This window comes from Telmatherina bonti (genome assembly GCF_933228915.1).
Source record: "Telmatherina bonti genome assembly, chromosome: 6".
Taxonomy (NCBI): domain Eukaryota; kingdom Metazoa; phylum Chordata; class Actinopteri; order Atheriniformes; family Telmatherinidae; genus Telmatherina; species Telmatherina bonti.
The window spans coordinates 17,363,477-17,390,078 of record NC_136624.1 but is presented as its reverse complement, the minus strand read 5'-3'; the positions used below and the strand labels follow the sequence as shown (position 1 = coordinate 17,390,078).

At 36.7% G+C, this 26,602-nt stretch overlaps 1 protein-coding gene across 1 annotated transcript in view; it reads left to right on the top strand.

Annotated features, from left to right (window-relative positions):
* The window catches only part of raly (RALY heterogeneous nuclear ribonucleoprotein), a gene marked incomplete at both ends in the record, with an annotated part of 36,589 nt that extends 14,469 nt beyond the window's left edge, over positions 1-22,120 (top strand). Inside the window, 4 exons of the mRNA XM_079241806.1 lie at positions 8,764-8,927; positions 13,754-13,873; positions 20,311-20,489; positions 22,076-22,120. Of these exons, the coding sequence (XP_079097932.1) occupies positions 8,764-8,927; positions 13,754-13,873; positions 20,311-20,489; positions 22,076-22,120 (508 nt within the window). The remainder of the gene's footprint in view (positions 1-8,763; positions 8,928-13,753; positions 13,874-20,310; positions 20,490-22,075) is intronic.
* Between the last annotated feature and the right edge of the window lie 4,482 nt (positions 22,121-26,602).

Sequence of the window (26,602 nt, the reverse complement as noted above, 5' to 3'; positions counted from 1 at the left end):
ATGTGTGAGTACGCAAATTCCAAATGTACACACAATGACCCATTTGAGTTTACTTGAAATATTATCATTGCAACCCATGTTGGTTTTATACAGTTTTATTGTTATTACATTTTATTATAATTGTGTATTATTGGCAGTGTTATCTGTTTTCTGTCACTGTAGATGGAAATTTAGCTAAGTTCAGCATATTTACAGCAATTTTTGCCTATTCATCAATATGCACTCATTGCAAGGTCCATTTGTTCAGCTGCTTGTTAGCAGTTACCACTAATCAGTCAATTACATAAGAGCAACTCGATGCATTTAATAAATCCCCCATAAAAATCCAGATATGCAGAATATCATCAATGAACAAAATAGATCAGCTCTTGAAGCAGGTGGGTTACAAAAGCAGAAGATCACTGTCAGCTAAGACCAGGAAGCTGAGAAAATAATTCACACAATATTATCAGAACTAGACAAAACAGGATTTTAAAAATGATGAAGTGCCAAACATGGCAACTGTATTATAAACAAATAACTCTTATGCTTATTTGAAGTTTAAAGCTGTGAACTTCAACAGTATATTGTGAGTGCCACGCAAACTTTTACATTTTAATTGCCATTGTTCTTGGTCAAAAAAATATGCATCTTTAAATGAACATACACATTCACAAATTTATTTAAGTTGATGTTAAAAGCCCAGGGTTTAGATTAAACATGGGTTTGTCAGTGGGACATATCTTCATTAGAGGTGAGATTCAATTAAATGTCTACATATATTGTGTTAAAAAGCTTCAGAATGCACCAATAAAAAAGGCAATGCGTTTGGTTCATATCTGAAGTGGAAAATGTTTACTTAGTGAAGTCATTTTTAAGTACAGACTGTTGTGTGAAAGAGCAGAAGCCCTTAAATGGTCCGAGAGGGAGCAGGCGGACCTGACATTTGACAGAAAACAGATTAGGATTGTGTGTGTGCAGACTGTGTGTGTGTGTTATAAATACACCCTGTTTTCAGTAACAAGAGGTCTTTCTCTGTTTTCCCCTTAGAATGTATTTTCTATTATCTATTAAGTCCACGTTAATCATCCAACCCGGGTCCATCATCTTTTGCTGGAGTGACAGCGCACTGAAGCTTGATCTTTGACATCATCTCGATCCTTATATACTATATATATATATATATATATATATATATATATATATATATATGTGTATGTAAATATATATATATATATATATATATATATATATGTGTATGTAAATATATATATATATATATATATATATATGTGTATGTAAATATATATATATATATATATATATATATATATATATATATATATTTACACATACACACACACACACACACACACACACACACATATATATATATATATATATATATATATATATATATATATATATATATATATATATATATATGTATATGTATATTGTTATGAAGTGGTCCTTTTCGTTACATGAGTTTTGTTTCACTTTATTTCTTTTCTTTTAGGCACGCTCTGGCCTCTGCAGCTGCTGATTGACTCCAGAGCTGATTATTCACCTGTGTCATATGCCTCACCTGCAGCTCGTTCCCTCATTGACCACCTGCATTTAAACCTCCTACATGCTCACTGCTGGTGCAAGCTCTTCAGTTCTCCTCTCTTCACTCAGCTCTGGAATCTACCTGCGGCTGCAGAGCCTCGGAAATTATTTGCTATTGTCTTGTTTTTTTTTTTACAATCTTCTGCGGCTTTCTGCCACAGCCTTTTTTGGTTCTCCTTATCAAGGAATAAAATCATTTAACGTGAGTCCTGCGTTTGGATCCGTTCCTGTATCCGGCGACCAGCCATAACAGAAGAGCTTGCGTCGGGGATAATCCGGCCATCATCCTCCCCTCTCGGTGCAGGCTTCTTCTTTGTGGAAAAGAAAGATAAGTCATTACAGCCCTGCATTGACTATCGGGGCCTTAACCGCATTACTGTGTGCAACAAATATCCGCTGCCTCTTCTAAATTATGCGTTTGAACTACTCCAAGGAGCATGCGTTTTTACAAGACTTGACCTACGAAACGCGTACCATTTGGTCCGGATACGGGAAGGTGACGAGTGGAAAACTGCCTTCAACACCCATATGGGCCATTACGAGTATCTGGTTATGCCATTCGGTCTCACCAATGCACCCGCAGTGTTTCAAGCCCTAATCAATGATGTCCTCCGTGACTTTCTGAATCGTTTTGTTTTCGTCTATCTCGATGACATACTTATTTACTCACCTTCCCTGGAGGCTCATTTTTCCCATGTCAGAGCTGTGCTGCAGCATCTCTTGGAGAATAAGCTCTTTGTCAAGGCTGAGAAATGCCAGTTTCATTCAGAGTCCATTAGATTTCTGGGTTACTGCATCAGTCCTGGCCGTATTGTCCCTGACCCAGAAAATGTACGGGCAGTCAAGGAGTGGCCCACGCCCACCTCTAGACGCAAACTCCAACAGTTTCTGGGGTTTGCCAATTTTTATAGGCGTTTTATTTGTGACTACAGCCACTTGGCTGCCCCACTAACTCACTTCCCCCAGTGTACCCTTCTCCTGGTCCCTTGAAGCAGAGTCTGCCTTCTTTACCTTGAAAGATCGGTTTTCTAGTGCCCCCATCCTGATTCAGCCTGATCCTTCGAGACAGTTTATTGTGGAGGTCGATGCCTCTGACTCTGGGGTGGGTGCAGTCCTGTCCCAGCGCTCGGATGATGGGAAGCTCCATCCGTGTGCCTTCTTCTCTCGCAAACTTTCTCCAGCAGAAAAACATTATGATGTGGGCAACAGGGAGCTGCTCGCAGTCAAAGTAGCCCTAGAAACATGGAGGCACTGGCTGGAGGGTGCTGAGCATCAGTTTCTGGTTTGGACTGATCACAAGAACTTGACTTATATTCAGAATGCCAAGAGACTCAACTCCCGCCAGGCTCGCTGGCAGTTATTTTTCACGCGGTTTAATTTTATAATAACTCACAGATCTGGTTCTCAGAACACCAAGCCTGACTCACTCTCTCGCCAGCACTCATTCAACGACCCTCCTGCCGGACCTGAGGAAATCGTTCCTCCCTGCCGAGTGGTAGCAGCCCTCACCTGGGAGATTGACTCCTTGATCCAAAGGTCCCTTCCATTGGATCCAGACCCAGGTAATGGTCCTCCTAACTGCTCCTATGTCCCTCAGGCAGCTCGCTCAAAGGTCCTACAGTGGGCTCACTCCTCCCGTTGGGCCTGCCATCCTGGGGTGGCTCGTACTCTGGCCTTACTACGAAGGCGTTTCTGGTGGCCTTCACTTGACAAGGATGTTCGTAGCTTCGTGGCTGCCTGTTCTGTTTTTGCCCAGGGAAAGTCTTCTCACCGCCTCCCCGCAGGACTAATGCACCGATTACCTGTGCCTTCCAGACCCTGGTCGCACATTGCTTTGGACTTCATCACTGGCCTGCCTCCATCTAGTGGTAACACAGTCATTCTCTCCATTGTTGACCGATTTTCTAAAGCTGTTCATTTTGTTCCGCTCCCTAAAGTCCCCACGTCTGCAGAAACGGCTCAGCTCTTGGTCCAGCATGTGTTTCGACTCCATGGCATCCCCCATGATGTGGTCTCTGATCGTGGTCCTCAGTTCACATCACGGGTCTGGAGCGCCTTCTGCAGAGCCCTCGGGGCATCAGTAAGCCTCTCCTCTGGATATCACCCCCAGACCAATGGACAGACTGAGCGGGCCAATCAGCACCTCGAATCCACACTGCGATGTGTGGTTGCCACTGATCCTTCTTCCTGGAGCTCTCACCTGCCGTGGGTGGAATACGCCCACAATGCCCAAACCTGTGCTGCAACTGGTCTCTCCCCCTTCGAGGCCTCTTTGGGGTACCAGCCGCCCTTGTTTCCCCCGGAAGAGGAGGAGATTGCTGTACCCTCTGTCCAACAACATCTCCGACGCTGCCGCAGAGTATGGAGGGCAGTCAGACATGCACTATTACGGTCCACTCAGCAAAATATGAAGTACGCCAATCGCCGTCGAATCTCAGCACCCCAGTATCAAGAGGGGCAGTCAGTCTGGTTGTCCACCAAGAACAAAGCCCTACGAATGGAGTCCCGGAAACTCTGTCCCCGGTTCATTGGTCCCTTCTCCATCCTGAGAGTAGTCAACCCAGTCACTGTCAAGCTGGCACTTCCCGCTACCATGAGGATCCACCCAGTGTTCCATGTCTCCTAGGTCAAGCCCTATGTGGAGGATCCCCTGCGGCCCGCCCGGCTCGTTGATGATGAGCCTGCTTACACTGTGCGCCGCATTCTTGATGTGCGTCGGCGGGGGCGAGGGTTCCAGTACCTGGTGGATTGGGCCGGCTATGGCCCGGAGGACCGCTCTTGGGAACCCACTTCCACCATTTTGGATCCGGGCCTGTTAAGGGACTTCCATGCAGCGCATCCTGATAGGCCTGGTCGGCCGCCGAGGGTCGGCCGTTGAGGGGGGGGTACTGTTATGAAGTGGTCCTTTTCGTTACATGAGTTTTGTTTCACTTTATTTCTTTTCTTTTAGGCACGCTCTGGCATCTGCAGCTGCTGATTGACTCCAGAGCTGATTATTTACCTGTGTCATATGCCTCACCTGCAGCTCGTTCCCTCATTGACCACCTGCATTTAAACCTCCTACATGCTAACTGCTGGTGCAAGCTCTTCAGTTCTCCTCTCTTCACTCAGCTCTGGACTCTACCTGCGGCTGCAGAGCCTCGGAAATTATTTGCTAGTGTCTTGGTTTTTTTACAATCTTCTGCGGCTTTCTGCCACAGCCTTTTTTGGTTCTCCTTATCAAGGAATAAAATCATTTAACGTGAGTCCTGCGTTTGGATCCGTTCCTGTATCCGGCGACCAGCCATAACATATATATATATATATATATATATATATATATATATATATATATATATGTATATATATATATATATATATATATATATGTATATATATATATATATATATATATGTATATATATATATATGTATATATATATATGTATATATATATATGTATATATATATATATGTATATATATATATATATATATATATATATATATATATATATATATATGTATATATGTATATATATATATATATGTATATATGTATATATATATATATATGTATATATGTATATATATATATATGTATATATGTATATATATATATATATGTATATATGTATATATATATATATGTATATATGTATATATATATATATATGTATATATGTATATATATGTATATATGTATATATGTATATATATATATATATGTATATATGTATATATGTATATATATATATATATGTATATATGTATATATATATATATATATATGTATATATGTATATATATATATATATATATATATGTATATATATATATATATATATATGTATATATGTATATATATGTATATATATATATATATATGTATATATATATATATATGTATATATATATATATATGTATATATATATATATATGTATATATATATATATATATGTATATATGTATATATATGTATATATATATATATATATATATATATGTATATATATATATATATGTATATGTATATATATATATATATATGTATATATATATATATATATGTATATATATGTATATATATGTATATATGTATATATATGTATATATATGTATATATATATATATATGTATATATATATGTATATATATATATATGTATATATATATATATATGTATATATATGTATATATATATATATATATGTATATATATGTATATATATATATATATGTATATATATATGTATATATATATATATATGTATATATATATGTATATATATATATATGTATATATATATGTATATATATATATATATGTATATATATATATATATATGTATATATGTATATATATATATATATATGTATATATGTATATATATATATATATATGTATATATATATATATATATATATATATATATGTATATATATATATATAAGTTATTTACTTACTACTAAATAACAGCTATAGTCCACATCAGGGGTGGCCGAGTTCAGTCCTCAAAACCTACCATCCTGCAACTTCTAGATGCATCTCTTCTCCAACACACTTGACTCAAATGGCTGATTTCCCTCAACCACGTGGCATTCAGCTCTACAGAGGTCTGGTAATGAGACATTCATTTGTGTGTTCAGGTGTGTTGGACGAGGGTTGCATCTGAAAGTTGCAGGATGTTAGATCATAAGGACTGAACTTCAGCACCTCTGATCTATGTTACAGTACTTTTAACTAATTAAAAGTACATTTTTAAATGTTTTCTTACACACTCTTCATGAAAAGACATTAATATCTGATAGTTAATCAGACTATGTTGAGGCCTCAGGCTGGTCATGCAGCAGAGGTGATCATCTCCTGCTGACTGCAGCTTGAAGCTGCGTGAGGACCCGGCTACTAGTGTGTTGTTCTGGACGGACGGATGAGGGGCTCACAGCTACCACTATATATGCTATATACGTAAACTACATATGCTTCAATTACACCAGATAAAGTTGCTAAACTTGTTGTCTGAAAAATCCTTAAATATTGCCTCAAAGTGCTCCGCTGAAAGAGTAGGCAATAACATTTCATGACATTTATAATTTCTTAAATATTTATAACATTTTTTGACCTATACCTGATTTAGACTGTAACCATCACTGATAACTTGAAATAACTGGAAGTGATTATTATTATTATCTCAGAGGTTTCTCCGAAAAATAATCTTTGAATCTAAGGTTAGGTGATGTAATAAAAGTTAATAGAAAGCCTTTTCACAAACCAACCATCTAATTCTCTAAACCAAATGTGTCATAAGTTAGAAGTTAAGGTCATTAAAACTCATGCTGTTTTGATAAAGCAATGTGTAAAATGTTGGTTTAATGAAAACATTTTGGCATTAATGCTCTCCCTGGATGTACTGCTTTGTTTAATGAAAATTGTTCCCTTCAGCCTGTCGTTTTTACCTTCCATTTAATCAGTCAGCTCAAATTTATGGACGTTCGTGACTAAATAAAGCCAAGAGTCTTATAGTCACTGCAGTTTTTGCCCAGATGGCTTAATGTTTTGTGCCTGTACATAAAAAAAAAAACTAACAATAAAACATACGGGTCAACATGACCGCTTAATACAGTCATTAAAAAAAAAAAGAAGGAAAACTTTTTTTTTTTCTCTTCTAATAATGTGCACAGAAAAGTTCTGTGATCCTTCAATTTATTGTAAGGATTAAATTGAAGGAGACAGATTCATTAAAATTTCTGCCATCAGGTCAAATTGACATTTTCAAATATTTATTTCAAGAAATAAAAAAGGGAAGAAAAACACCCCAAAACACACTGTGTTGATAAACACATATCTAAGCTGAGATCTGTACATTTAGAATCATCTGAAGACCACAGCAGAACGCGTTCACTACATTTACAGGCTAGAAATGGATTCTCCCAAAGATTAAGATTTAAGAGTTCAAGATCTAATCAGCACTCATTATGTTGATGCAACTGTTAAGACAACATGTTGAACACTAAAGTATATAGAAAGAGTCTAAAATCTGCTATTAAGACTGAGTTAAGGTATTGGAAATGCACCGACCAAGAAATCTAGTGGTCAGTTACTTCTGCTAATGGTAGAGACATTAAGTATCTGAGACAAGTACTGAGAAGTGCCGACCTTCCTTCAAATAGAATAGTTTGGGCCTGTAATGTAAATGCCGTCTTGTGAAATGAAGACGACTCCCACCCCCACCCTCACAATATTTAAATTATTGACTTGCTCCACATCCTTGCCATTCCTGCTTACTAGCATGAACCAGTTCCCCCTTATATTATATTCCTAAAAAACTACATTTCTTCCACCCAGTTTTTTCTCAGGGCTTAATGTGAGAGGTGTTTAAAGTTTTTTTGGTATCCTAGTAACTATCACAACCAAAACGCATTAATTTTAGAGTTGGTGGCCAGAGGTGATACTGGCTTGCTGATGAAGAGCCAAAAAGGCTTGGCTGTTGGGAAGCAGACGGGGCAGGTATAATGCCACACGCTACTAGCTAACAAAGTGGGTTGGACACATTTGCACCCAGTGAAGGAAAGATCCCAGAGCAGAGAGGAAAAAAGTGTCTTAAAAGAGATAAAAATGAATAAATGGATAATAAAAATAAATGAATAGAACGACAAAGACCGCTTCCTTGTTTCAGTGCAGCAGTTCTGGTTCCTGTAATGAAGCAAATGCACAAACACACACACACTGTAAGAAGTGAGGAGAAAAACCAGAAGTGAAAACAGGCTGGCCCAGCATAAGATCAGATGTTCCTGTCGATGAAGTTAAAGCGCATCCAGTTCACAGTCATTGTGCCAAATCCGGTCCGATGTGATCCGTGATGACGTTTCTGCTGTTGTTGCAGTCAGACTGATTTCATTCAAAGATGGTAAATAGTCTGTATGGGGTTCATCTTGGATGTATTTCAGCAATGGAAGCTTAGAGAGGACAAGTTCTTAAATCATATTAACAGGATGGCTTGATGTTAAAAAAAAGAAAAAAAATGTTTTTTTCTGTCATGTTTGGGGTAATATCATGTTTATTTCCACTTTTCAGTTTCTTTTTTACCCTTCACCTATCCCTGAACTTAATTCTAAAATCATGCCTTCATCTCCCCTTTTTGTCTTCTTTCTTTCTTTGTTTCTTTTTTTTTTCTTCTCTCTCTCTCTCTCAGGTTGTTTGAGTACCGTGGCAGAGTATCTCCTGTCCCTCGGGTGGTGCCAGTCAAACGCCCTCGGGTGGCGATACCTCTGGTACGACGGGTCAAATCTCTGCCAGTCAAACTGCTAGCGCGCAACGCCTCCGTCCTTCCCACCACCAACGGCAACAAACAGAGATGTGAGTTCCTTTCATTAGGAATTAAAAAGTCATTTTAAAATGTCTGAAAATGTCAGCATGTTCCTCCTTCACTCTTATTTATTATTAGCTTTTATTTAAATTTCCAACAACTAACCCCACCCTGGAGACCCGACGCCACCCCTTCATCTGCCTCCAAGGTCTTTTGTTTACACATCTGACAGTGAAGGGTTCAGACATCAGCACCACTTGTCACTTTAGTTTTGCATCCTGCTCTTTAATCATTCATATTAAACCATGTGGATCAGAGGAGATGCTAGTGCTCTTGCAGCTCTTTGCACGTTTGATTTGCCTTTTAAGCAGCAGGGTTGTTTATATTTTTCTCTCTTTTTTCCACTCAACACATAGAGCAGTTTTAATGCCAGTTTTAGAATCTCTTTTTATGTTCCCACTGAAATAGCTCACTAAATGATTATGAGCCATTATAAAAAAAAAAAGGGATCATCAAAATATACATGGCTCTTTTTTTTCAACACTCACAGCTGACATTTGTATCCTGACTATTCATCAAGTCTCACTTCATAATCATCAACCGTGTCACTCCACAGTCAGTTCACATTGTTGTGACACAGGTGACCAAAAAAGCAGAGGATTTAATGACAACTTTACAGCTGATAAGGTTGAGACTTTCACCTCTGAATCAATCAGCCTTCATTCGGTTTTGTCTTGTCTTGAACTGCACAAGCTGTTGGAACAAAGGTCTTTATTTGTTGTTATGTTTTCACCAGAGATGCAATCTTTAAAATGTCCAGTAACCTAAATAAGACTAGGTTACGCTCCAAATGGCCACTATATCTTCGCGTTTTTGTCAACACAAATAGCTCGTGAATCACATGGCAGCAACCATTCATGAAACATGGTCAGCAAGACTTGTTGAAGTTCAAGCTAAGCATCAAAATGAGGAAGTAAGAGGGTTTTAAGGGACCATGATCATGGCATGGTAGTGGGTGCCAGATGAATTGGTCTGAGTATCTCAGAAACTGCTGATATACAGAGATTTTCACACACAACCATCTGAAGGGTTTAGAGAGAGAGATGGCAGCAGATGTCTGGTCCAAAAGGTCTGGTTGATGTCAGAGGTCAGAGGAGAATAGCCAGACTGGTTGAAGATGATAGAAAGGCAAGAATTACTATAATAACCACAAATATGCAACCATAGAACAGATGGGCAACAGAAGAAAATCCCACTGTATGCCACTTCTGCCAGCCAAAAACAGGAAACAAAATCTAAAATTCACACAGACCCACCAAAACAGAACAGAAAAAGATAGGAAGACATTATGAGTCTCAGTTTTAGCTGTAACATTTAGATAGCAGGATGAGACTTTGGAGGACACAGCAAGAAAGCAGGGATTTATCTTGCTTTGTATCCGTAGTTCTGCCTGCTGGTGGTAATAGGATGGGAGATGTTATTGTGCCACATTTTGGGCACTTAGTACTAAATCATAATCATTTAAATACCACGGCCTACCTGAGTATTGTTGCTAAATCATAGCCTTTCCAAATTTTTGCTGTATTTTTGACACTTTTCATTCATGTTTTTAACATTTTTTCTGTCTTGACTGAATTTTTTTTTTTTTTTTTAAGATTTCAATGTTAAAAAGCAAAATTGCTAAAATTGTATTCCCGATAGAAACTGACAATTAGTTGTTTTCAGAGGGCAGAATTGTTTCTTAAAGATGACCATAAGAAGATTTGACATTTTTTTGAAACAGTAGGAAAGCATTAATGATCACTAAAACACATGTAGCTCTCAGATGATTTGTTTTTCTTTTACTAATGCAGAGGAGAAGTGAAAAAAATGTAAGGAGTTACAAAGACACAAAAACTGAAGTAGAAGAGAATGTGAAATGACAAGAACTCAGTAGAGGATGATGTGGTGAGAGAGAGGGGTCAGGATGAGACGCAAGGAGGCAAAACACAAGTTATTAGAAATAGGGGGAAAAAAAGGGCAACAAGCAGGAAGAACTAAAATAATAGGACAGTGAATAAGATGAACCAGAAATATCAAGGGGACAAGAAAGTCAAGAAGAATGGTAAAAAAAAAAAATGTGTAAATTGTTAGAAAAAGTTCAATTAGATGAGTGAAAGAAATAAAGAAAAAAGAAAGACTGAAATGGTTCTGAACAAGATTTATTGGGCAACTACAAGAAGAAACAAGACAACAACTAAAAAGATAGACAGGCAGGAAAAGATGGAGGTTAGGAAGGATGAATGTGTATAAGTACTGAAGTTTGTGAAATGTGGTAATTAGAACTTTGTTGCATGGAAAAACCAACCAGCTGAATAACCAGATGCCATATCCATTTAGTTGGAATACACTGTTTTATTTTGCTGGTGATTCAGTTAAGTGTTGACGAGGATTTAGATTTTTGTAAAACAGAATACACAAACCTTCATATACCTTACAGAATAAACATTTTTATGTATTTGTAAATATATTCAGTTATATGCTCCATGCAGATTTCATGCAGTTTAATGTTCAGATCTGGAATTGTGAATGGACTCATTACTAAATGGTGGGGAAAAAACCCGGCCGTCATTGGCACAAAGTCCTCCAACACAGGAAGGAAAAGAAATGTTTCAAAAGTAGATCAGAAAGTTCTGTAACACTGCCAAAGCATACACTGTCAAACATGGATGCAGCTATTCGTGCACCACAGGTAGTGTAATGACATTAACATTAACCAGATAAAACATCTATTAAAGCACTTATGTTGGCTTTGTGAAAATGTCTTTATCTCATCATGAATTCTGTTTCACTTGAATATTCTTGTCCCTCTCACTGTATGAGGCAGAAATTCATAAATTGTGCATGAGGTTCACATATTCTCATTTACATTTATAATCATCATTCTGTGCAGAAAAGGAACAGCAGAGGAATGTTTTGTCTCCATATACACAGTTTTGTCCACAAACCACATCTGGTGAAACCAGACTGCATTTAGCTGGGAATTGGGAATTGTTGAGCTACTCTTCATATGAAGTGTCTTGACACTTTGTTGTGAAATGTTTGCACATAAATTAAAATAGTTTTGTGTTTTCCCCAAGTCGTATGTATTTCTTTCAGTTTTGAATGCTCTACATTTTGGTCTGCTTTGGGATTTTCAGCTTTTTTTGGATTCACTGCATTTCTTCTGATAATTAGTTTCTGGTTCTTTATTATATAAACAATTTGCAACATTTAACCGAATGTTACACAAGTATAATCAATGCTCATCTAAAATTAATATTTTTTAAAAAAGTAATGTAACCATACCTGAACAGTAAAGATGCTAAGAATTCTGTTGAAGATACAAATAAGCAACCTTCACATGTAATGGTCATCAGAAATAAACGTTACCTTTATACACTCATTTATTATCTGAACCACCTAATCCGTCCGAGGGTCGCTGGATAAACAATTTTATAAAATACAGTTGAGCTAATTAGCAGCACAGAAATTTACTGATGGAAATCTGTAAAGAATCTGTAAATTTGGGAATGTTTTCTCTACACTGTCCAGTCAACACGATCTATTAGAAAAAAGAGACCATAATATTTAAAACACAAACATTTTCCAAACTGGCTTCAGATGTTCCTGTGACAGTCGGTATGTTTAACAGCCAGAACTTTCAGCTCAGAAAGTAAAAGTATAAGTTTGACTTTTACAAGAACCTACAAATGAATTAATAATGTGGGAACATGCTGATTAAAGGCATTTAGCAAAAAGAAAAGAAAAAAAAAAGATCATTTTAAGTGTGTGAGGTGATGGTGGCTGATTGCAGTGGCAAAATAAAAAGATGACCACTTGAAGTGAAAAACTACATGTAACATTAGAATATTATAGTTTTGCATATGTAGTCACATATTGCACAAAGAAGTATCTATTTATCCATGTACACATTTAACCCGTCCAATAAAAAACACGTTAGATTTATTCATACTGTTTGTAAATTTGCAACTTCAGGTAAACTCATGAAACCTAGCAGAACATTTAGGTGTAAATTGAGGATTAGAAAAGGGTAAATCCCAATGCATTAGCAAAGCTTGGACACATTAACTGCAAGGGAGTGTCAAGGTTTGGACTTTTCGTGTCTTAGTATTCCTATTTTATTTTGTAGTTTTTCCTGTTTAGCTCCCTTATGTCTTGTTTAGCTTTTGTTCCTGTTGATTTAGTTCACCTCGGTTCATTTAGTTCATTTGTTTCACCTGTGTCTTGTAGTATTTTTACCCTCGGTTTCAGTTCTATGTTGTGGATTCATTGTGTTAGTTATGCCCTTGTATGCCCAGTGTCCTGGTTTCCTGCGGCTCAACGATAAAACCAGCCTTGACTTTGTATTTCTGTCTGCGTCTCTGCAATTGAGTCCACACCTCACCTCCACCAGCCGTGACAGGGAGAGCCTAAAAACAAAGCAGGAGTGCAAATACTTTCAGAATTCTGAAAATAATTCACATTATGTGCTTTTTTCCAGATAAATGTAGATCTAAAATTACAACACAACCAAAAAAGATGTTGCAAACAGCAAGGAAGTCTAATCAGAAAACACACGGAGCTCTCTGAATGACTTCTCCGTGTGATTATTATCTGAGCTTGGAGTTGTTTTGGAGTTTCATTTGTATGTTTTAGTGTTTAACCTTACTTTCTAGCCTTTGTTTAATAAAGTACCCATCATGAAAATCCATCACTTCTTTAATGGACCTGCAAGGAGAGTTTGTGGAATTCTGAAATAGTTGAATATGCACATTTACTTTGCTGTCTGGAGACTTATTACTCAGAGCGTGAAGATCTTTCTCCTTCTGTCTGTGTCTCTGTCTGAACCGACCAGCAGTACGAGGCACAGAGCTCCAGGCGATCAAGTCAGAGTTGACCCAGATTAAAACCAACATCGAAGCTTTGCTGGGCAGACTGGAGCAGATTACAGAAGACCCACATATTACTACTACAGGTGACACACCTACACACACAACTAAGGACTGCATCATGAATGATTTAGATAAAGTTCATGTTCATGTAAAACATATATTCCAACTACAACACGTGAAAAATACCCTGTCATAAGCCTTTGTGTCAATTTTAATGCACCCGATGCCCTTAAACACAACAGCCACCATCCATTCACAGCTGGATGTGACGTTTGAAGTAACTGCTATTCTCACTTTTGTCACTAGATGTCAGTAGTTCTTACACACTGTACCTTTAAGCCATGAAAATTTATTCAAATATTAATAAATATGCATTAGATTTCAAATATTTGAAAGCAAACTTGTGCTTCTTAACTGTTCATTTATTTATTTGTTTTTCTTTACTGAATAAAAGATAACATTTCAGGTTCATCAGACAAAAATCCTCCAAGTTATTGAAAACTTCTTTGAAATAAATTCATTCATCAGCTGTGTGATTTAGCTCAGTTTACATCCAACACTTAGCAGAGAGAACAGACTCACTGACTGACACTTCCACAGCTGGTCTGTTGGGAACAGTAGGAGTAAATCCTAGTGGGCTGTAATGTTAAATGCTTTGTTGAATTTCAGTGACTGAATTTTTTCTTTTTTGTTTTATTCTTCATTTCTAATAGATGAGTTTAGCAATAACAGTTATTGTGGCTAAATAAAGAGGCTGAGAGAATATATTTTGCAATAACAATAAAGATTAATGTCCATTTAAGGCCCCTTCACCCCTTGGAAAGTTGTAAAAAAAATCATTTAGTCGACACCGACATGCCATACCAGGCAGTTTATCTGAGTCATGTTCATACGACGTACAGCCAGGAGAGTAAGCTATGCCTCCTCTTAAGAAGGCCAAATCTGGATACCAGAAGAGGGAAGGAAGATGGGAGAGGGAGGCAAAATGAAGTGAGGGGATACAACTTAAAGAGAGAAGCAGCACATTTACACTAACGCTGCAACAGTAACAATTAACACACAGTTTAACTTGTCTTAAACTGAAAGAGGCACAGGGTAAATTTAATTCAGCTGCATTACAGATTAAATCATCCCAGTTTCATCAGATTTATTGTCGACAATCATTAACCATGTTTACAACATCAACTAATAACTGGAAATCATCAAAGTTATTATTAATAATGTGATGTCACAGACCTCGTGGCTAAAACAGTTCAGCTTTATATCAAAAGTCCAGCTAATTCCTGATGAGCAACCATGCAAACTGTAATATCATGAACACGGTAAACGATGATTTTGAAAGTAATCAATTTAATCAGGAGAGGATATTTTGCCAGCTTCAATATCATAATAAGAATAAATAAAGCATTATTTGATCATCATACTGTCTAATGTTGGCAAATTTGGGTCAAATCAAATCACCTTAAAAAAATGTAATTGGAGATGTTTGTAAATCACATCAAATCAAACTATTTTTACAGCAATTTTCATAAAAAAGCAGCAAAGTGCTTAAAACTATAAACTCAAAATTTATATATATATATATATATATATATATATATATATATATATATATATATATATATATATATATATATATATATATATCATCAGACTTTCACCTTCCTAAATTTGTCTGCTTATTGAAGTCCAAACGTTCCTGATTCCTGACGTCTGTCCACACATCATACGAGTTCCACATTTTGGAAAACTGGGAAGGAGCCTAATGATATCATTCGCTGCAGTAATTAAAAAAAGCAGCATCTGTTGCCCATCCTGATGGTTTGCGATTCAATATAAGTTCACAGCAAGACTGGAGGCACAAATGCAAATATGACTGTTTTGCCTTTGTTGGTTTTGCTTAGCTTCTCCTCTATTTTATCATTAAAATATACTGTCAACCTTTCAGTACCACGATAACATCACAACATATCAGTATCAGCTAAGTTTAACATTTTTACTGTGGCCGTTGCCAGGGGTGAATGTGCTTCTAACTACATTAAACTGGTGAAAAACTCTTTGAGATCAACGACAGTCCCCAGACTGTCTAGGACTTCTTTCCATCAAAAGCCAAAAGGCTGAGAAACTGGACTTTAAAGACCTCATCAGTCATTTTGCAGACATGAAGACTGATCAGTGGGCATATGTTGGACAAGACTCCACACAGAGATGCCCACCTGAATGGTTGGTACACATGGCCCAGAATTTCGGGCTACACCCCTGTACTAAAACCAGGAGTCAGCGAGTTCAAAGAGTGTCTTAACTCTGAATTTTAAAGGTGATGGTTTGGTAAAGCTGTTGTTTTTTTCTTGTCTTTTGTTTGATTGTTTTGTGTTAGACTTTTCTTCACATGCCACAATGTGAAGTCTTCTCAAGGACATCCAAAGCAAACCACACTAAGCACATAGAAGGACAGCATGCTCCATAGAAACATAGTTTGGATGCTAAACTGGCCTCTAAGCAATCTAAACCTGCCATTCAATGACAACATGTGGTCCATCATGAAGCACAAATCCAACAAAAGAGGCCTTGAACTATCAAGCAGTTGAGATCCATGAAATAAGAATTGGGAAACAATTTACTTTTAAAACTACAGCAGCTGCTCCCCACAGTGACAGCTGTGGAAAACACTCTGTTGAGCATGCCTGTGTCCCAAGCGTTTATTTTAACATGTGGCTGGCCAGAAGAAAAAGACAAAAAGAGAAAAATAAAGTTATTAAAATAAACTTCTCAGTTACAGTTTCTGCTGAGCTGACTCTGCCCAGTATTTTGAATTATTTAGTTTAAATCCTTCGCACACGAACGTTGTTTTCTGTTTCAGTGTACAATCCACCGTGTGTCTCTAGCTGTTATGTTTGAAATGGAGCTGCTATCAGCTGCGGCACCAAGATTTAGTTAGATAACGATTCACACGTTCAGGCTGCTACATTAACTGAACCATACATGTGTGTGTGTGTGTGTGTGTGTGTGTGTGTGTGTGTGTGTTTTTGTGTCTTGGTTGTTTTTCTTTTGTTTTTTTGTTTTTTTTTTTAACTGCAATTAAAATGTTCAACCTTTTTAGTCCTCTTGTCAATGTCAGCAAGAATGATATTTTCTAATCAGCACTTTTGCCATGTTTCCCTCAAATTATCTGCATAACTGAATCCTGTAGATGGATGGAGTTGGTGGTCTAAGTATTTCGGACAAATCAGGCTGTCTTAATGTAATAAAACTACAATCAAAACCCTCTCACCGTCCCTATTGCCTAAAAAAATGCACAGACAAATATTGTCCTACATTTATGATCACAAATGATTATAAACTGAAAATATTGCAATAGAAATTTTGTTTTTAAAAAAGTTTTACAAAGTTTTCTCAGTTTTCTGCTCTGCTTGTGTTGTACAACTTTGTAAAACTAAATAATTTTATGAGAAACTTTTTATTAAGGCCTTATAGGATGGAATAACTGCTACAATAAGAAATGGAAATAAATAAATCAACAGAGTAGCATTGCTCTGAAACCCTTTGCTTTTGTTGAAACTATATAAAATTTGTATGGGTGATGATATTTGTCTCTGATTTTCTCCATCAATTTTAGATGAACAGTTTTAGGAAGTTTCTTACGTGTGAATGTTTCCTCTCCTATGTTTGGAAAATTGAGACTAAATATTCAGAATCAAAAGTAAAATTTTTAATCTGAATTTTCATTTATTTTTAAAGCATTTTTCATACAAAAAATAGAAAATGGTTTACATATTCAAATTAACAAACGGTGAATATTATAAACACATGTCATCATGTCGTTTATCAATTTGAAAAACACACGATCGTAATTTCTCTCACACACCGAGACCCGGTACTGCCCATGACCATAGAGGCAGTGCAGCCCATAAGGCATAACGCCGTACATACCGAGCAATCATCGCTCCTTGTGCTGTTAAAGAGTAAAAACAAAGAGGTATATAGTATAAACAAAGGAGTTTATAAGATCTCTGTACTTTGGCAACAGAAGACAATATAAATAGAATAAATAGCCATATAAAACAGTGTAATTTAAATAAATATATAAGAAAAACATCTATAATTATAAAATAATATAAATGCTATTACTACCACTATTATTACTATATAATGATGATGATGATGATGGTGATAGTATTAGTAATAATGAAATCAATTGAAAACTGACTTCAGGCTTCAGCTTCTCCATGTGAGTTTAGGATAAGTTGTTCACAGGCTAAAAAATATTATGATTCCAAATATTCCTCTTGCAGAAACTGGTCCAGAAAATTCTCAAACAGGAAATTTGAACAGAAAGAAACTAAGTGTTCTGAAGTGGATAAGGAAGGACTAAGCTAAATACTTTGCAAAAAATGCATTAATTAGGTGACCAAACTGCTGGTAATGCAACTATAAAATGTCCTACTAAAATGAATTGAAAGGGTTTTTTTTTATAATAGAATGACTGTCTTCTTCTTTTCAGTCACATTGTATGTCATATGCAGAATGTTATATTTCTAAATCAGTGTGAAGAAGCAAAGACCTATAGATATGTGAAAGAGGACAGTATGATGTAAGGAAAGCAGAAACATGAATATAATATCATTCCTCATTGGATAACTGCTCCCAAAGATCTGCATTTGCTTTTGTGCGTAGGTGGCGCCAGATACTTTCCTTTCTGGGGCCAGTTTGAACCCCAAACCAGATTGTTTTTACTTCTTTGGTTTTGTGTCCCACCCAAATGCTGGAAGCTTAAAAATATCATATACACCAATATGAAATTGTTTACAACAGTGACAGAACGTATGTAAGAGAATGTTAGACAAGAGGCAGGTTATTCCCTGCACATGCTACCAGTACATCGCAGGCCAATCGCAAAGCAAATTATGGTTTTCCATGAATAGTTTCTATTTTTCTTAGAGCTAACAGATCTTTCATGATTCATCCACATTTTTCTTCCTTTATTTAGCTATTCACTGTTAATTCTAACCCACATTTTTATTTTATTTTTTGTGCTCCAAGGCTTCATTAATTAATTTCACCATTAATTTCTTTTCCATGGAAGTGGAAAGTGTTATAATCATGTGCTACTTTAAAATATTCAATAATTTCATGGTTGTAAAATCCCAATTTTTCCATCATTTATTAAAATTTTTGCTGCCCTTTGTTGAAATCCATCACACTTAATAAGTAACAATAAACACTGACATTTTTATTGCTTCTATAAACTTCTCAAGTTCTTACTTTTTTATATATATATATTTGATATTAGATTATTGGTGCAAAATAAGTTCTAGGGAGAACCTGAAGGTTATTGTGGAAATGGACGTAAAAAATGCTTCATCTGGTATTGTGTCTGTTCTAAATAAGGTATTAGCATAGTAATATGAAGACATTGTTGGACAAACACAGATATTAACTTTAGACAGTTTTTAATTGATCTGTCAAAAATTTGTCAAATTAGCTTAAAATGAACTGAATAGCAAACTGTTCCAGTGTGAAAGTGGGACAGTCCCTCAGAGGCACGGTGAAAAGTCATTTCTTTACTCTAATATCAGAAAATGCATACAGTACCAGTCAAAAATTTGGACACACTTCCCCATTGGATTTAATGGGAAAGTACTCTATCACAAGGCTCATTTTAATATTTGATCAATATCCAAAACAATCATGTTTTTTATGTTTGATGAAACAGATGACAGACGATGCAGTTTATGTCAGTTCCCAAACTGAGGTCAGAACAGACACACACTGATTTATTCTGCATGTAAACACGGTAAAGGGAGAAATATACTGCTTTTTACTGATAAAGCTGCACAATAGGAATCATTAGCTGAAACAATGCAGTCTTTCACCTTCCAGCTGATTCAATTCTGTTCAATTCAACTTTATCTGAAAAGCACCAATTCACAATAATGTCATCTCAGGAAACGACGTGTAGATGTGAAAAAAGTGACTCAGTTTCGCTCTTGTGATATAATTCTATTATGAAGAACCACCATAAAAACTTTTTTAGCAATATTTGAGTTATTGTCTTTTAAATGTTTCCATGACCAGGTTCTAACTCATTTAGATTATTTAAATTATGTTGCTATTATTAAACTAACTAACTAACTAACTTATTAAATTACATGAGTAGTGAAAATGCTGCCATATGGTCTATTCAGGAGGAAGGAAACAAAGTATTTGTCTGTCAATGAAAAGTTTTGTACTCAGACTGGCAATACACACACATAGATCCAGCCAGCTGCACCATTAATACAATAAGGAAGAAAAAGTAGTTTCAGAAATGTTGCACCTTACCTCCAACCACAGGTGGATCTTAAAGTGTCACTCTTAATTAAATTTAAAATGTAGGTTATTGAGTAATTATGCACAGAGACATTAACTTGTGGAATCCGAGCTTTATGTTATTTATAATAATTCAGTAAAAGAGGTATCCAGTTTTGCGCGTGATATGTTTGTTACATTTTGTGTCTCTCTATCCCTTGTGGTCATGCAGACTTGATTAAAGCAGAGGAGTGTCAGAGCGAGGAGGCGTGGCAAGATGGAGAGGATTCCAGTTCAGACCTAGAAGATGAGGAGGAGCAGAGACAGAACAGTGAAGTCGAAGAGGAAGAGGAGGACGATGAAGAAGAGGAAGAGGGAGAACATAGGCAGGATGACACCCACAATCACATGGTATGTTTCTTTACAGTAAACTTGTGTTTTTTTGACATGATCTGCCAATACAGAACACACACACCCTCATATTTCTTTGTGTTTATATTTGTTAACCCAAACCCTAACCCATTTCCCCCACAGAGGTTTACTTCACCATAACGCAAAGATTGACTGTCGCCTTGAGCCCAAGACTCCTGATAAAATGCCCCATTAACTTACTGGAGGGTTTGCATTGTCTCTCATAAAAGTGTGTTAACTAAAGGAGAATAAAAATGTTCAGCTGATGGACAGAAGATGAAAATGGCCCCATTTCTCTCACACATGATTACAGTCCAAAGAACTGCTTAACAGTAGACCTCTTTATTGTCAATAACAGTTAAAAATAAAGAAAATGAAGCTGGCCACAATATTATAAGCAGTAATTATATATGCAAATAAAAACGGAGAAATATATGACAGATTCAATCTCGCCTTATTTGTAAAAAAAAAAAAAAAGCCACAGAATGCACTTTTGTCCACTGTCCACAACGAAGTCACATCAAGGTACTTTAACACAGGGATCCCCAACCCTGGTCCTCAAGAACCGCTGTTCTGCAGGTTTTCCAAATGTTCCTGAAACACACCAGAGCATCTCAAATCTCCTCAGTGGGGTCTAGACTCAGTCTAATGATCCCAGAACTACTTTTTCTGTTTGACTCCAACCTGAATGTACTGACTGATCAGGTTTTCCTGCTCACGTGGGGAACAGCTGCTCAGCTACAGTACTCCATGTGGCATTGTGCATTATGTCATTATTAGTCATTTCTGTGACTTCTACTGTAGATTTTCATTAATTTATTCATTCATTTACTTCCATCACTTGCTTCATATAGGAGCTTGTCCAAACTGAAACATACCATCACGTGAGAGAACGTCCACCCTGAACAGCTCACCGGTCCATCACATGGTTGAATTGATTTCGTCAAACATATCATTGTTTTTTGGATCTGATTATTGTTGATGTTCTTCAGAAAACAGTTTTGAATGAATAAAAAAAACGGTTGTTCTTAAATGTTTTAAGCCTTTTTGGACAGTTCCCCAGCAGTTTTCTTAATAAAGCACATCTCTGTTTGTTGTGTCTTCCATCTGGAGGAATGATTTAACCGCTTTGTAACAAAGCAACATCATTTCACAACATTTATTCTGTCATGTCTGGTTTCTCACCAATGTTCACAGCATAAGTTGGTAGGAAGGTGCCAGCTCAAACATATAAATCATTACCGTTATATTTTGTCAGGCAGTGTATGTGCACGTACAAGGACTGAGAAACAACATACAGCCTAGTGGAAAACAGTTTGAAACACACACACACACACACTCGATGTAAACAACAAATGTTCTGTCTTTGTTTCTGTGTTTGGATCTGATCATCCAGATCAGACTTTGTAGTGAGGAGGTGGCTGAATAAAGTCTGCACAATGTCCCATCTGACTAACTCTGACATTTTTCTTCTTGCATGTTTTGTCCTGCAGGCTTTCCTGGAAAAATCCAGGGCTGCAGTATCACCATGAAAACAGCTACATTCGTGTTTGCTGACTGGTTTGTTGTTGTGTTGTTTTGTTCAGGAAAACAGTTGCCTGTCATCAGAGATGGATCCCATTCATCCCTGAGAGGTAAGCTTTTCATCATGAAATTTAGTTTAATGTCACACACAATAAAAAAAAAAGTTACTGCAAAGTATTTGTGACTGAAAAAGGTAGAACATCAGATCTGTGAGTGCATGAATGGAGCTTGAAGGTATCATGTTGTAAGCTGCTCATAAAAATATTTGCTTCCTGTTAGGCTCTTCCACTGTGTATTAGATTATTCTTTAACCAGGCCTAATGAGGACCCCGGCAAGGCATTGGCCTTTAGTTCAAATTCATCAAATGTCTTTATAACTCCCTTGGAGCAAAATGATCATGGCAGAATGTAAAATTCCTTCCTTTAGCAGACCTTCTGCTCTGAAGATTTAATTGTTTGGTGATTCATGCACAGTAATTCTTTGAAGGGGAAAATTAGGCATGAACCAGTCTGGAGTTTCTTTCATTTAAAACTGGCTTTAGTGATGAAGAAATTATATAACAACTGGTTTAATATAATTTTTTTTTTTTTTTTTTTTAATTTGTTGGAAAATATCCCTAAGAACCAGGCTTTCTCCTTCAGGGGCACATTTGCACAGTCTAGTAGTTTTATTGGATAAATTTGTGGTTGAAGGCCATGATTGACAGCAACTCAGTGGCAGAAAAAAAGTTGTTTTTTTCATACAACTCACTTATTAATCCAGTCAGCCTGATCTAGAAACTATTCCATATATGACTTGTAATTTTTCTGCACATCAGTCATTCACTGAACTTTGAATAGGAAGCTGGTAAAGTTGTTTTGCACTGGGTCATATCCTTCAGGTGATCCAGCTTGTTTTGAATCCAAAATGAAAGTGAATAGGCGTCATAAGTTTCACTGACTCAAACATCTTCGTCCTGTCCAAGCTTGTGAAATCAACCCAAATCAATTCTAAATAGGTGGGAAATCGGAACAATATGTGGAAATGATCTGTTTTTGATGAGAAAAGGAAATTTGCAATTTGTGCAGGCTTGGGGCAAAAAGTTATCAAAATAAAACGCACCACTATGCATACATCCACATTCTCACACACTCAGATCCAACTAGATTTATCCACAATTCCCTGCATGCCTCAGTAAATATACATGAAACAGAAAATTATCCATGGTTCAACAGCAGAAAGGGAAAGGTCTGGTGTTGATAGAGGTCCTGTCTTCGCAACTTAACCATGCAAATACAGATTTTGTGTCTTTCTGCTTTTTTTTACTCAAATTTTCAAATGCTTTGAAAATGGCTGGGAAGCAAAGAAACTTTTATTTAATTTCATTCAGCATGTATATATTTATATATATAATTTTTTGTCTTATCCACCTGATTGGAACTGATCAGCTGCATTGACTAAGTTAACCACCACATATAGAACCTCACATCACTGAAACAGCTGCAGGAAGGATTCCTGTCTTCTGCCAATTAAACCGAATTCTTTTTTTAACGTTTGAAGTTGGTTTTACATGCAAACTGTCTCTACAGTTCCAAAGCATTGACATATCTGTTAAATCAGTTTGCAGCTTAGTGTTTGACGACTACTTCCTTTTCACTTGATGAAAAGGAAAAAAAAAGTGCTGTTGTTAGAGAAATACTGTGAAAGTATTTGTTTCCATCAAGTCAGTTCCGAAGATTAGTGAAAATTACTGGTTTGTCTTGTCTTTACATAATGTTGAGAATACAAGCTTTGATGCATATTATCTTGTCCAGCTTGTGTTTGATAATATCCACAGAACTTGGTGAAAAGACTGCTGGGACTTTTCTGGGTAAGCCTTTGTATGATCATTTGAAGTAAACAAAAGAATTTTTGGCATGAAGACCAAGAGAGAAAACCTGTTGCATAACATGCCAAGCTCCTAATGTGAAGAAAGCCCATCTTGTTTTCATACGGAGCAGTTTCAGACCGTTCTGTCCAATCACTAAGCAGTCTGCTGGGTTTTTTTTTTTTTTGAGTGAGACTTTGTAGCTTTCCTGAGCTCATGACGTTTAAAACCTGAGGAAGTTAACAATAAGAAATGCTTTATTTAGTGACTAATTAGTTCAAAAGTCACAGAGGAGGCTGCTGTTAGTAAAAATGTGTGACAAACGCTTTTAACCTCTTATACCCCAAAAGTCTTTTAAAGGTTTTAGCTTAGAAATGACATATACAAATAGAATAACATATTTCTCTGTGATTCTAAATCCTACCTAAACCATCTTGGTATTATATTAAAGCTAATACTTGTGGGATTTTATCTGAAGTGAAATCATTACCACAGATACCACAGTAACTGAAGATGAAACATGAGAGCATTTTCATATTTTTATTCACCGAGATATTTTTTGCATTTCATAGTATTGTTACTGTAGACAAAACCATGCAGAAAACCATGACTCAGCATGTGGACAGTACCTGGGCAAAATTCCATGCAGCTGAAGCAAAACACCACAAGGTTACAGATTTTATTAAAGAGGTGACCAGGAGGTTTTCAGTTTGATACAGTTTGGCACATTATGTGTGAAAACTGAGATTGTATTTAGGTGTTGAAAGGCAGAAATGGCCTAACTTCATTTGCAGGTCTGAAAAGTTGGTTTCTGCATCTTTTTTTAAAGGAATAACTCTATCTATCACCCTATTCATATAAAACTTTAAGAACATATTTACCAGAAACATGCTTACTAGGAAACACTATTTACAAAAGAACAAAATAAAGCTAGGTTTCTGGTAAACATTTTGTTTGATGACAAACAGAACATATTTGTTCAGGACTCATGTCTTCGACATCTCTGCTGTGTTATTCCTGTTTTGAAGACCCAGGTTTTCTTGTGGCCAGCCCCAGTTTAGGCTTTCCCTGATTTTGTTCAGGTGACTCATCTTGAGAGCTCACGGTCATTATTCTGCTATTTTCATTTCTTTGTTTGGATCAATGAATGCAATTATAACACAAACCATACCACAGACCTGACATCTGCTTCTAAGCAGTGCCAATAAATACGGTTTGCACCCAGTTTATCATGTAAAAAGTTGTTGAAACTACTCAAGACCAAGTTGTGTGTGAGTTGTGAAATTTGAACAGTTTAGCACCAGATTGTGTGCAAAATTAAAATAACTCTTCCACTTTCCTACAAAATACTCAGTACTAAAACAGAAATTACATACTGGTCATATTCAGCATCCCAGTTTCCCCTATCGGTCTGGAGGAGGCTTCATTTTCAGATGCGGAATCTTGCACACACAACTTGATCCCACTGACTTTTGAATCCTTTACAGAACTTTTTCTACAGTGCAGTGTGTCTTTTAGAGTGCCATTGTTGGATTGTTTTTCTTGTTTTGTTTTGTTTTGACACTGACTCCCATGGTGGGTGTGCAATGGGTGGGTGCTTAATGTGCTTTGCAAGTGCGCACAGGTTGTGTATTTCTGTGTGTAACCGTTACACCATGCTATACCTTTGGCTTTGATTGGCCGATCAGTATTACCAACCCCTCATTTTAATTTGTGATACGGTAGAATCAGACTGATGCTATCATGTTTGCATCAACATCAAACCAGGAAACGTTTGTGACGCAGAATGACTGACACCTGTCAGTGTCTAATCGAACTGATGTAACCAGGCAGAAAGTGGGGATTTTGTATGGCTAATTACTCCCAAAGTACAATTGGAAACATAGTTGTTTACTAAATGCAGTTTTATCCTGGTGGAATAAAGTTTTGGAGGCAAAAAAAAGCAAAAGTAAGACAGAATATGTAATGATGTTTTTCAAATGTAAAGCGTAAAGTCATCCTTCGTATGACTCTGGTTGAGTAAATCTTGGTCATTGCGAGTTTAAACTGATATCTTTGAAATCTGTGAGATGCGTGCTTTCAGTAGAGCTGTTGTTTGTCCACTTGCATGCCGCTGGATGGACACAAGGGTCCATTATTTTTGTTTACATATTTCTGTTGACTTTGTTTACTTGGTGTTTTGTTTATTGTCCAAACAATTAGCGATTTTGGCCAAGAGTCTGAACTTTTAGTGGACAAAGGGGGCAAATTCTGGTCCAGAAAGTAAAAGTCCTGTCTTGCAGCTGTTCCAACCAGTCACTAAATGAGCTGAATTTAATGGGTTTCAAATTAAATCTTTGAATACACATGTTGTGTTAGAGTTTAACAATGGCTAATTTAATCTGGAATTGCCCCTTTTTTCTTTGATTACAAGTTTAAACTCTCGATTACCATCCATCTATCCATTCATCCATCCACCCATCCATCCATCCAGCCATCTATCCATCCATCCATCCATCAACCCATCCATTCATCCACCCACCCATCCAGCCATTTTATTGCTGCTTTTTTTAGGTTGGGTCCCACGGGCAGTTTCTAAAGCAAGGAAGCCCAGGTTTCCATCTTTCTAGCCACATTTACTAGCCCATCTGGAGGAGCTCAAGGTTTTCTCAAGGCATTCCTAGGCCAGCCAAGAGATACAGTCCCATTAGCATGTTCTGGGTCTTCCCAGGGTATCCTCCAGGTGTGGGAGGCATCCAGGTA